Source organism: Halichoeres trimaculatus, unplaced genomic scaffold, assembly GCF_033239565.1.
Source record: "Halichoeres trimaculatus isolate MK-OKI-2021-1 unplaced genomic scaffold, fHalTri1.1 fHalTri1_scaffold_5, whole genome shotgun sequence".
Lineage (NCBI taxonomy): Eukaryota > Metazoa > Chordata > Actinopteri > Labriformes > Labridae > Halichoeres > Halichoeres trimaculatus.
In genome coordinates, this window is record NW_027437183.1 from 2,032,978 (window position 1) to 2,046,198 (window position 13,221).

Here is a 13,221-nt window from a genome sequence, read left to right on the forward strand (position 1 = left end):
TGGAAAAAATGTCCCACTTTTTTCCAGCAGAGGACAAAATGTTTCTCTCTGACTCACGTGATTAGGGATGGGCACTGAATCAGGTGCTTTTAGAGGTACTGACCAAATTCTGTCAAAAGTGTCGGGTGCCAATTCATGTAAACCCAAAAGGTACTACGTTTAGGTACCTAAACACATCATTGTGACTGTGACGGAAGAGTAGGGAATTTTCCATGCTGGACTTGAACGCAGCATTTCAGGGTTATATATTAAAGAATAAATATGTTAAATTGAAAAAAAAAAAGTTTTATAATGAAATAAATGAATATTTTTACCCCATTAATGCAAAAAAGTAAAAGTAAAAATCAAACTAAAAAAATTATAAATGGTAAATGTCAAAGAATTGCACACTTTGTATTTTCCTGATCAGTCTGTCTGTTTCATAAAGCTCTGATTCCTCCATCTCCTCATGATTTTTACTGATCACCTCCTCCTCGCTCCTCCTCCTGCAGTCGGACGGCCTCGCTGTGGTCATCGTCTTCCTGGTTCTGTTGGTCCTGGTGGCTCTGGCCCTGATGTGGTGGTTCTGGCCTCTGTGCTGCAAAGTGGTGAGTGATCCTGCACAGCCAAAGACTGAAAGAGGGGGTGTTGTTCTTTTTGTAGTCTTTATTTTGTCCCTGTGGTGCCCCCGTAGTATTTTCTTCCATACAGAACCCCTTGTTGGGGGGCAGGGCTATGGGAAGACCTTGGTGTTTGAGGCCCTGCCCCTCCAATGGGTCTTAGATCAGTAAGTCTACGATGCAGAGCTTTGAAGATCTGCACACCACTTCACCGCTGTGTCGGTTGAGCAGCACCACAGAGGAAGAGCCTGAAACAGGAAGTGCAGAGCCCACTTCCTGTTTGTGAAGTGAGGTCATTCAGCGAGTTTAGTTTAGAGTGAACTCAAAGTGAGGGACAGATTGTGAGAGAAGTGAGTCAGTGTTTGATCAGGACTAACTTTAGTCCTACCTGGGGAGAAGGGGGATTAATAATAATCCATAGAGAGCTGATGGTTTAATCTCAGCGCGCTCTGCAGATTAAAATACTTACTCTGTGTTTTAGCACTAACTCTCCACTTTTAATCCTGACAGTTTCTTTCAGCTGAACTTTGTTTTCCTCCTCTTATTATCCTCATCAGTCTGGGTCTGGGTCTGGGTCTGGGTCTGGGTCTGGGTCTGGGTCTGGGTCTGGTGGAGGAGGTTTTCCATTAAAGCAGAAACAGAGCAGACAGACTCTCCATGTGGTGTTTCTGACAGATTTAAAGCTTCGAGTGAGGAAAATCTATAAAAAACGAATGTTACTACTCTTCGTGAAGACTTTCAGCTGCGTCAAACTAAAGTCTGATCCGTGACAGACCGACCAATCAGAGGACAGAAAACAAACCCAAAACACTGAGCTGAGACAGGTGGAGGAAGCAGAAATGAGGCCCTGAGCTGCAGCCTACTCTTCACAAAAAATTCAGACTCATTTTTATCTTTTAATATCCTGAAATAAGACTTTTATTTTTCAGGAATTTGATCTGATTAATTCTAATAAGCCGTTTTTCCTAAAAATAAGACACAAACACTTGATGAGGTTTGAGTTTTTGCAGTGTAGAGGTGACATGAGAGTCTGGAGGAGCCCTGAGCTGATAACAGACACATGTTTGTAGAAATTAGTCATGAAACTGAGAATCTGCAGAGTGTTTCATTCAGCAGCAGACATCAGAGCAGCAGCTCAGAGTGTTTCGCTGAGAAACACCAGAATTTGGAAAAACTTTCAAATTTGGATGAAAAAGTTTTGACTCTCTCATGAGGTTGTTTTTCACAAGTTTGGATATTGAAGTCAAAGGAAACACCTTTTTTGGTGAAAACACTTCACGTTGTCATAACAACCCTTTCCTCCTCGGCCACCATCCTCTCCCAAAAGTCCCTCATACAAGTCTACAACAGATAGTTTGACCAGTGAAAATGCTCACGAATCATCAGTGCAGCGTCCGGGTAGAAGATGAGAAACATGAGAAACATGAGAAACATTACATCAGACTTTTAGTTGACACAGTACATTGTTGATTACATCACTTAATTCACCGAGAGATAAAAATGTGTTTCTATAATTGACTTTACAGCATGTCCTCCCTCCTTCTGGCTAACTAATGTGTGATGCATATGAATTTCACACATTTCTAGGCCCACTTTTAATGACCAGGTGACCTATTATATGTGTCTGTTTGTATGTATTGATGTCATTAGGTTGTACGGCATTGTAGACTTTTTATCTCTCGGGGAATTAAGTGATGTAGTTAACAACGGACTGTGTCAACTAAAAGTCTAATGTAATGTTTCTCGTGTTTCTCGTGTTTCTTGTCTTATGGACCTTTAATGCCCCCTAAACAGCATGTTTTGTGATTGATGTTTCTACTTTTAGCCGTATTTGTAGGCTTTAAATAGTCTTTCATCATGCGTCAGGAAGTAAATGTATGTTTGTTGTCCTGTGTATTTGTTTTTCTGGTGCAGATGTTACGTCATGATGACGATTGTCCACAGGTGCCACAGGATCACCACCTCTTTTTTTAAGACGTCCCCTTTGATTAAACTATTTGCCTGATGAAGGTCTGAGACTGAATCGTTGTAAATAAATAATTTTCATGCTAGTTAGTGTGCGGGAGTCCACCTTCTTGTTCAAACCGTCTTTTTTCTCCGACGCACCTGTCTCCTAAATTAGATGTGCGAAGAACTCTCCTGTTCTGTAAATAACTAGAAAAATAAATGTTTTTCTGGGCTGGTTTTGCACCCTGAGATCAATTCTTATATGATAAAAAAAAAAAACTCACAACCAAAAAACACCTTGAAGTGGTGTGCACAGACTTTTCAAAGGACAGGCGCAAAAAGCAGGAAAAGAAGGTTTATGTAGTGTGTGTTTTGCCACCCAAGTGGGCACCTTCAGACATGTTTTGGCTCCCAAGAAGTCACCTCAGTAAAGTTCTGGTATTAAGAAATTATTCTAGCTCTAAGTAAATTTTTGAGCAAACTTTTTCTTGTTCTGATGTAAGATTTTTTTTCTTGTTACAGCAATTTAGACCTTATTTTTGTCTTTGATTAACTTAAAACAAGACATTTTTCTGGACTGGTCAGGTGACTGTGCCTCATATCGAGGAAATTTACTTAAAAAAAAGACAAAATCACTTGATAAGAGTTCAGTTTTTTGCAGTTTTAGCTGATTCTGTGACGGAGGTTAACGTGTTAAATTTGCAGCTCCGTCCTGACTCTGCTCCTCTCCCCCAGCCTCTGACTGGTTTTATTCTTTTAATCTTTGTTTAACTTTCACTTTAGTGAAATCTGAAACCCTCCCTTCCTTCCTCTCCTCGTCCCCCTCCTCGTCCCCTCGCCTCCCTTTCCAGCGTTTACAAAAATCCACAACAGATTCTGGTTTGGGGCGAGGAGCGAGGGGCCACAGATGGTGCTCTCTGCTCTTTTTCTGTGTCTCTGCCTTTTTTACTCTGAGATCTGATGAAGGCAGGCTCGCCCTCCTCCTCCTCCTCCTCCTCCTCCTCCTCTTCCTCCTCCCTGCCTCCCTGCGCACCGCCCCTTAAATGATAGACGTCACCTGGCTTTGTGGACCTGAAGGGAGCCCGTCCAGGATGAGATGGAAGCATATTTTGGAAAACCAACAAAGGCATTAAAATGTAAACCCCCTGCAGCATGTCTGGCTGCGGACGTGTTTGTCTTGGTGGAGGGAGCTGCTGTTGCCTTCCATCCAGGGACGAGGCACAAGAGGAGGGCCATGTGTGGCTTGTTAATATTTAAACCCCCAGTCTGCCAGGTTTCAGAGCCGGGATGAGGCCATGCACACACACACACTCACACACACACACACAACCTCATTCCCACAATCCCCCGCTCTCCGTCTCTCTGCCTGCCTGTCTGTCGCGCGTCCTGGTGGACTCCCTCCAGCTCAGAGGTCAGTGGAGCTGATTTCTTTGTTTGTAAATGAAACTCTGAGCAGAGCAGGTCCAACCTCCAGCTCCTGGTTTCAGTTCGTTATCGAGGATCAAACCTTTAAAATCCGACAGAAGCATCTCTAACACTCGAAAACTAAATCCTCTAAAATAACAGAAATAATGTAATAAACATTCCCGCTTTCTTCAAACATCAGAAAACTTGTTTCAAATCCAGGGATTGAGATCTGAGATGTGCTGGGAGTTACATCTCCAGTTTATCCCGATGACAAATGTTTCTCTGCCTGTTTGGAAGCTCTTCTGGACATTTTTCAGACTCAGTTTGTTTTTAATTTTTTGATAATCTCTGAATATTTCACAGCAGAGTTGTCAGCGTTGCACATGAAAGCTGAACTTTCTATTCAGTGTTTTCTTTTTTAAATGCTGAAAATCCAAACACACTGAAGGCAGGTTTTCAAAACAGTTAAATTTACCAAAGTGCTGCACAGCAAAAGAAAATTAAGAATAAATAAATAAATAAATAAATAAAATAAATGAAAATGACACATAAAAACAAATAAGAGCCATAAAAACACAGAGATCAAATCATTATTAAAGTGAGCTGCTGATCTCAGACCAAATTAAACTCTGAGACAGGAAACAAAATCTTATTTAGCTTTGGAAAAAAAAAAAATTTAAAGCCTCAAGAAATTTTAAAACAATTAATAAACCTGGAAATTTCTGGAAAAGCTTTGATAATACTGTAGTTCAGTGACTGTACTGTGAACCTCAAACACCAAGGTCTGCTCATAGCTCCGCCCCCTGACAGGTCTCCAGAGGGCTAGCCAATCAGAGGGATGGGGGTTTGAGAAGCAGGGAGTCTTAAAGAGACAGCAGCTAAAAAACAAAGCAATAAGAAAAACAATAAAAACTTTATTTGTGCATCACTTTTTAAAAAACAGGAGTTTTTGAAAAGCTTTGACTCATATGAACCCAGGCGATGGAGGGATTATCAGCCTACGTCATCATAAAGACGCATCTCGACCATAGAAATGAGTTAGCGTTTTTCAACCTGTTATCAGCATTAAAAATGTTTGGTTGTTCTGTGGTCAGTTTTTAGAAACGATACTTTACAGCAGAGGAAACGTCTATCAAGTTTTGGCTGTTACAGAGCAACCAGTGTTTTGGAGTTAATAGCGACCATGCTAAATGGTGACTCTCAGCGGACAGTATCAGTGATTAACGGCCGAGAGTCACCAGTTAAGAGGGTCACACTTTACTCTGAAACACCAGTGACATCTGCGAGTGATTAATTAATTCTGGACGTAGTTTCTGCTTCTTTCTTTAAGAACCTGGTCTCAGACTCGCTGAGTGTGCAGAAAAGCAAAAGTGAAACTAGAAAACAAGCCCCAGGAACCCACAACCCGCAACTGATAAGACGGGCAAGCGACTTTTCTTCTCTCCTCTCCTGACACCAAAGAGATTTACGTTCTGACGTCTGAAAATATTTAGGTTACTGTTTGTACTCGATGATCGCGATATAGTCATTTTATACATCTCACGTACAAAAACACGCCATACATGGAGTATATTTGATATATCCCCCAGTCCTAGACTGATTTTGGTTTATTCTTTACTAAAAATAACATTGTTGTTAACCCTGAAAATCACATCATAACTACATCAACTATGAAATTAACACAACACTGCAAAAAACTGAAATCTTATCAAGTGTTTTTGTCTTATTTTCAGTAGCAAATGTCTTTTTAGACTTAATATGAGCCACATTCACCTTCATTCAACAAGTAAAAAAAATCTGCCACTTGTACAAGAGAAAGGTTAGTTGTTTTCAGACGTTATTCAAGCCTCAAGCAAATTTTCAAGCAATTATTTTTTGTTCTGTTGGCAGATTTTTGTTTTAAGTCTTTAAATAACTAGAAACAAGACATTTTTCATGACTGACCACTTGAATGTGGCTCAAATCTAGTGTAATAAAACACTTTTTACTTAAAATAAGACAAAAACACTTGGTAAGATTTCATTTTTTTTTGCAGTGGACTAAAGACGTGTTGGAAAGGAAAGATTTGTGCACACAGATAAAACTGTCAACTCAAAGTGCTCTGTTATGGTGTCAAAATAAAGAGCTGTTCTCAAACCAAAACTTAACAATAAATAAGACATAAAATAAATAAATAAATACATTTTTTTTAAATAGATTAAAACTCAGCTAAAGAGAGTTAGAGAGAGATTCTTCTTCTGTTACTTTTAGACACTTTTTCATGCACTCTTTAGTTTCTGTCAGTTAAACTCTTAAATGTGAATTTTTAATCTTCTTGTTTCCATGAACACAAACACTCGTCCTTTTTTAAACTCACAGATCTGCGGTCTGAGCTTTAGTCCAGTCCCGTGTCAAACGTCCAAAGAGCCTCTGATTGGTCTGTTTCTCACAGTCGTGTTGTGACTCTCTGGGTGATGTCAGGCGGTTAAATAACCAGCAGTTCAGTTTTTAATCACGCCGCCGTGTCGCCGCTCCTCACATCTGTCCATCAGGTATGAGAGAAAGAGCAGCAGGGCCCCGTCATTTGTTTAATGCTTTATTTATCCCACAATATGTCCCGAAAATCTGCTCGGTAATTACTCAATAAAAGAGGATAATCCCGTGAACGTAAGGTGTGTCTGAAATGATGTTAATCAGCGTATGGAGAGGCTAAGCGCAGACCTTTCTGGAGCCAGAGTCAGTCAGAGAGCCCTGAATTAACCCTAATTGATTATTTTTCATTATTCTAATGACGACAGTATGTGCAGAGTGTGAGGCTCTCCCGCGCTTCACACCGCCTCAAACAGCTGTTAGGATCTATGATATGCTTTAATTACATCGCTCCCACCCTGCAAACTAATTAAGTAAATGTAGGAGCAGAGCTGACGGAGGGTTGGGTCCAAAGAGCTGCTTCAGCTGCAGAATCAGACCCTACAGGATCAGGATTTATAGGCTCAGAGCTTTCCACCATGTGAGCTTTAAACACCAGTGTATGGACGACTCTAACCTTACAGACAGGAAGTAAAATATGTAGGCGTTTCTTCAGAACACAGCTTTTGAAATACTGGCATTAAGGCAGTAATGGGTACCTTAAAACGGATCCAAAAATACTGAAAAAAATGAAGATAAGTCTTATCAAGGGTAAGAAAAAGAGAATAAATCTAATAAAAGATCATTAACGTAGATATGAGTGAGAAAACACACCGTCCAGGGTTCCTAAATACGGTCATAACTAAGTCTGTGTCAGAGAAGATGAGAGACAGGTAAGGGTACCTTTAGAAACACGAAATCAAACTCCTTTCATCAGACCCTGACAGGGTGAACACATGTGGGGACGGGTACCTTAAAACAGACTCCACTGTATGTTATAAAGAAAAAAGTTATAAATAACTATATAATTACAAATTTATATCCTTATAAATAAAGACTATAGCATGTAAAGAAAGACAACTGAGTGTAAGGGGTACCTTGATACAGATACAGTATGTTTGGGAGTGGAGTGTTTTGGAGGGGAGACAGTAAAGGTACCTTAACTTGTAGAAACTAATCAGTCATTTTCAAGTTAACCCTGTTAGAAAGGGAGAACAGCAGTTGGAATGGGTACCTTAAAAAAGACCTTATCAGTTATAAGAAAGTTTGGCATACTGACTGTAAAGAGGGCTAGCCAATCAGAGGGATGGGGGTTTGAGAAGCAGGGAGTCTTAAAGAGACAGCAGCTAAAAAAAAACAAAGTAATAATAAAAACAATAAAACTTTATTTGTACATCACTTTTTAAAAACAGAAGTTTACGAAAAGATTTGACTCATATGAACCCAGGCGATGGAGGGATTATCAGCCTATAAAGACACATCTCGACCATAGAAATGAGTTAGCGTTTTTCAACCTGTTATCAGCATTAAAAATGTTCGGTTGTTCTGTGGTCAGTTTTTAGAAACAATACTTTACAGCAGAGGAAACGTCTATCAAGTTTTGGCTGTTACAGAGCAACCGGTGTTTTGGAGTTGATAGCGACCATGCTAACTGGTGACTCTCAGCGGACAGTATCAGTGATTAACAGCCGAGAGTCACCAGTTAACAGGGTCACACTTTACTCTGAAACACCAGCGACGTCTGCGAGTGATTAATTAATTCTGGACGTAGTTTCTGCTTCTTTCTTTAAGAACCTGGTCTCAGACTCGCAGAGTGTGCAGAAAAGCAAAAGTGAAACTAGAAAACAAGCCCCAGGAACCCACAACCCGCAACTGATAAGACGGGCAAGCGACTTTTCTTCTCTCCTCTCCTGACATCATAACATTAATGCGCAGGAGGATTTTTCTGGGTGGGCGGGGGGAGCGTGGTGCTCGCTGTGAGAGGAGCACCGGCTGAGCAGCAGAGAAACGAGTGAATCGCTGAAGAGATTTACGTTCTGACGTCTGAAAATATTTAGGTTACTGTTTGTACTCGATGATCGCGATATAGTCATTTTATACATCTCACGTGCAAAAACACGCCATACATGGAGTATATTTGATATATCCCCCAGTCCTAGACTGATTTTAGTTTATTCTTTACTAAAAATAACATTGTTGTTAACCCTGAAAATCATATCATAACTACATCAACTATGAAATCAACACAACACTGCAAAAAACTGAAATCTTATCAAGTGTTTTTGTCTTATTTTCAGTAAGACGTGATGATCTTAAAGGTCTTAAGGTCTTAAAAAAGACCTTATCAGTTATAAGAAAGTTTGGCATACTGACTGTTAAGAACTCTTTTCAAAAGAGTGAATATGTGAAAGAATTAATTTCAGAGTTAGGGGTACCTTAAAACTGACCTTAGAGAGTGTTAAACACAGGATGTATCGTACTGTAAGTGAGAAAGTGAGAGAGTAGAATCTCAAGAGCACCTGAAAAGAGACTGTATCTTGTAAATTGGCGGGAAATAATCTGCTGGGTACCCTGATACAGACCTTTTCATCTGTTGTCTCCTAACGACTGGATTACTGCAACAGCCTCAACACTTATCTGAATAAAAAGGAGTTGACTCATCTTCAGTTTGTCCAAAATTCTGCTTTTTAATGTTTTACATACTTTTAATACATCTTATACTCTTTTATTACTGTGAAGCACTTTGTGACGTTTGTCTGTGAAAAACGCTATATTAATAAAGTTTACTTACTTACTTACCTGATGATGTGTCAGACAGTGTCAGGTAACTTTATCCCTCATCAAGCAGACATAGGCAGTCTCTTTTCATGTTGAGTTTACAACACCCAAGAAAAAGATGCTAAAGAGGAACCATAAAACAGACCTCGTCATACCCCAAAGGCTAATGAGCCACTTTTAAAAGCACCTCAATAAAGGTCAAACAACTTTGGAGATGTAGTAGTTCAGGGTACCTGAGGCAGACTGAGCCATGTCTTAGAGAGAAGTTCAGGTTTTCTTTACACAGACCTCACTGTGTCAGAGAAGAAGTGAGCGTACCACAAAGGGTACCTCAAAACAGCCTCAGCAGATTATAACATGTGTAAATCAGACAGTGACCCTTTCCAACAGAGCTGATCCGACTGAACTGAGTTTATGAATCAGAAGGATTGAAAACAGGTGAAAACGTCTTTGACCCTTTAGGGGGTCAAAAGGGTACCATGACCAGAGAACATTAACAGATCATAAAGGATGAAAACAGACCGTACCATAGCTGAGGTTTTAGGAACAGTGGAGGCTTTGATCCAGCAGGGTCTGTGTTTCAGAGTGGACGGTGTAGACTCAGGGTGATGAACTGGTTCAGTCCGGATCCTGCTCACAGACCCACAGACTGTCAGCGCTGTCTTCAGCTGTCTTCATCTGTCCCGCAGTAAAAAGTTGGACATCAGTCTGTGCAGCGTCTGACTGACACCTGACAAATGTCGCTGTCAGGCTCTGCCTCGCTCGGCACATCGCAAACCCCGGTGGAGGCATCTTGTCTTTGAGCGGGATCGCATTGTGGACAACCTGCTCCTCAGGTGTCATGTCATCGTCTGGTGTCATGGAGGACGCCGGCGGGCTGGTCACTCTGCAGAGGGAGAAGTGTGTGTCCATGTGTGTGTGTGTGTGTGCAGTCAGTCATCTTCCTCTCAGACGTGGCTTGGAGCCGAGCCGAGCCTCCTCCTCTGCATCTCATTGGAGCTAATTAACTCCTCAGGACTTTATGATTGGGGGGATTGCTCGGGAGCGCTGAACCCCGTCCAATTAATTAAGAGCTAAACGGGCAGCGCCGCGCGCCCCAAAGACTCCCCCGTCAACAGGTTGTTTCAGCTTTTCTTTATTTGGCACTGGGGGCCCCTGATGTTGGTTTACAAGCTGAATCCTTGTAATCAGTAGTCAGCGGGGCGATGGGGGGCATGCTGCAGCCACGGAGCAGCCTGCCAGCGGCGGCAGCGGTGTCTCCGTGGTGCCACCAGCTCAGGGACGTCTCTGTTTGACTCAGTCACCTGTCAGGAATCCGCTCCGTCAGCCGGCGCGCGTGTTTACAGCCCCTGATGGACTTTGTGCTGACACTTTGTTCCTTTTTCTGTTTATCCAGGTCATCAAAGACCCGCCGCCGCCCCCTCCGCCTACACGTCCTCCTCCACCTGTGAGTACATCAGAGTGCTGTCACGGTACCTGAATACTTTATTTACACTAAGGAAAGGTTTGTATGTTTAAAGCAGGGTGTGGGAAACACTTAACACGGTGAATACGGTCTGGAAATAAAATCCTGACTTCCTGTGAATTCAACTTTCATGGGTACCTTCAAACAAACTTTAAATAATGATAAATCAAAAACAAACATTGACTGAAGGGTACCTAAAACAGGCAGCCCCACATTTTTCTTCAATTATCCATGTCAGGAAGTAAAACCAGCTGTTGTTGGTTTATTGGATTAATGGTACATCAAAACAAATCTCCTCATGTTATAAAAACTGTACGGGTACCCAAAGACGACTTTATGACAACTGAAGGATTTAGAAAAACAACAACTCGGAGTAGACTAGCCCAAACGTTAGGCTACACTTATCCTGAATGACGCAACATTTTAAGACTAGCTTCATAGGGTACCTTCAAACAGAACTTGAAATAATGAGAAATCAAAAACAAACATTGACTAAAGGGTACCTAAAAACAGACAACACCGCATCTTTGTCCAGTTATCCATGTCAGGAAGTAAAACCAGCTTTTGTTGTCCAAACAGTCTTTATATAATGTTGGTTTAAAAGATGAATGGTACATCAAAACAAACCTCCTCATGTTATAAAAACTGTACGGGTACCCAAAGACAACTATACAAAAACTGTAGGATTAAGAAAAACATCAACTAAGAGTAGACTAGCCCAAACGTTAGACTACACTTATCCTAAATGATGAAAGATTTAAAGACTAGCTTCTTAGGGTGCCTTCAAACAAACTTTAAATAATGAGAAATCAAAAACAAACATTGACTGAAGGGTACCTAAAAACAAACAACACCGCATCTTTGTCCAATTATCCATGTCAGGAAGTAAAACCAGCTGTTGTTGGTTTATAGGTTGAATGGTACATCAAAACAAACCTTCTCATGTTATAAAAACTGTAAGGGTACCCAAAGACGACTTCATGACAACTGAAGGATTTAGAAAAACATCAGCTAAGAGTAAACTAGCCCAAACGTTAGACTACACTACTCCTAAATGAGGCAACATTTTAAGACTAGCTTCTTAGGGTGCCTTCAAGCAGGACTTATTAAATGTTTAAAGGTACCTTAAACAGTACTGGTTGGGTTGAAGAGAAAAAGAAATCAGATTGTTCAAGGTACCTCAAAGTGATACTCCGGGATGGAACGAGTTGGGTCCTATCACAAGGTTTAGGGCAGAAATTACCCCTACAGCAGTGTTTTTGTGCAGCAGAAGCCCAGAGTGCTCGCACCAAACACCCCCTCCCTGCTCCTCTGCAGGTTTCCTCTGCACTCAGATGGGACATATTTTACTTGACCAAAAACACAAATAAACGGACTCCCACTGAAAAAATTTGATATGGGTCTGCATTCACGCTTTATTTAGAGAATTTTCAGCGCATTACTTTCACACAAAAACACAGCTAAATAAGGCTCTAGTTCTCATGGTGTCATAAAATGGTGCTACCTCCGCTGCAGAGCCACAGCTGGCTACGACGCGCTCGCCGCTTAGTGTATCAGTCCGCGTGCACAGCGTGCCAGATATAAACAAACGCAGGTAGTCTGCCAGGACGAAGAGACACGATGTGTTGCGTTTTTGGTCAAGTAAAATATGGCCCCGTCTGAGTGCAGAGGAAACCTGCAGAGGAGCAGGGAGGGGGTGTTTGGTGCGAGCGCTCTGAGCTTCTGCTGCACAAAAACACTGCTGTAGGGGTAATTTCTGCCCTAAACCTTGTGATAGGACCCAACTTGTTCCATCCCGGAGTATCACTTTAAGACAGGTTGTAGCTTGTAGCATGTCTTAGACAACAGCAGTTAGCCTAGCTTAGCTTAGCGTAGTATAAAAAGTGTTGGATTTCAAGCTAAGATCAGTTGAAAGGTTGAGTTCAAAGATTTTCTGTTTCTCTTTGATTTCACTCCTGATGCTAAGCTAGTCGTTAAGATTGTGACTGTTAACTAGGTTAACTAGGGATGGGTACCGAGTTAGATACTTTCAAAGGTACTGTCCGAATTCTGTTAAAAGTACCAGGTACCAATACACATAAAATCAAAAGGTGCCATGTTTAGGTACCTAAACGCATCCTTGTGACTGTGAGGAAGTGGAAGAGCAGGTGATTTTTCAAGCTGGACATGTCTACAGCATTGCAAGGTTATATATTGAAGAAAATATATATTTTTTATTTAACAAATATGAGTTTTTTACTGCATAAACACAAAAAAGTACCAAAAATTGGTACTGTTGAGAACCGGTATCGATTGCCAGGTACCAGGTATCGGTACAGTATTGTTTGAAATCTGAAAGGTGCCCATCCCTATTTTTAGTTTTTTGAGTTTGTTTTGGAACAAATTTTCTTTGTTCAAGTCAACTTTTTACCAGATACAACACCATAAAGCGAGGTATTTATTAGCACAGTTACGTAGCACTAGCGTAACTTTTTAAGATCACTTTCCTCCTCCTCACAGCTCCTTTAACATCAGAAAAGAAATGTAAATATCTGGACTCTTCCTCTGAAATGTGTCTCTGAGCTGCTGCCGGTTTGTGTCTGAGATATTTAAGCTGTTTTTTTGTTTTTATGACCTTTTATTTGTGTTGCATAAGCT

At 41.0% G+C, this 13,221-nt stretch overlaps 1 protein-coding gene across 1 annotated transcript in view; it reads left to right on the top strand.

Moving 5' to 3' along the window:
* Positions 1-13,221, top strand: part of antxr2a (ANTXR cell adhesion molecule 2a) — a 126,348-nt gene that overhangs the window by 46,128 nt on the left and 66,999 nt on the right. Inside the window, exons 12-13 of the mRNA XM_074671183.1 lie at positions 492-587; positions 10,516-10,566. Coding sequence (XP_074527284.1) covers positions 492-587; positions 10,516-10,566 — 147 coding nt within the window. The remainder of the gene's footprint in view (positions 1-491; positions 588-10,515; positions 10,567-13,221) is intronic.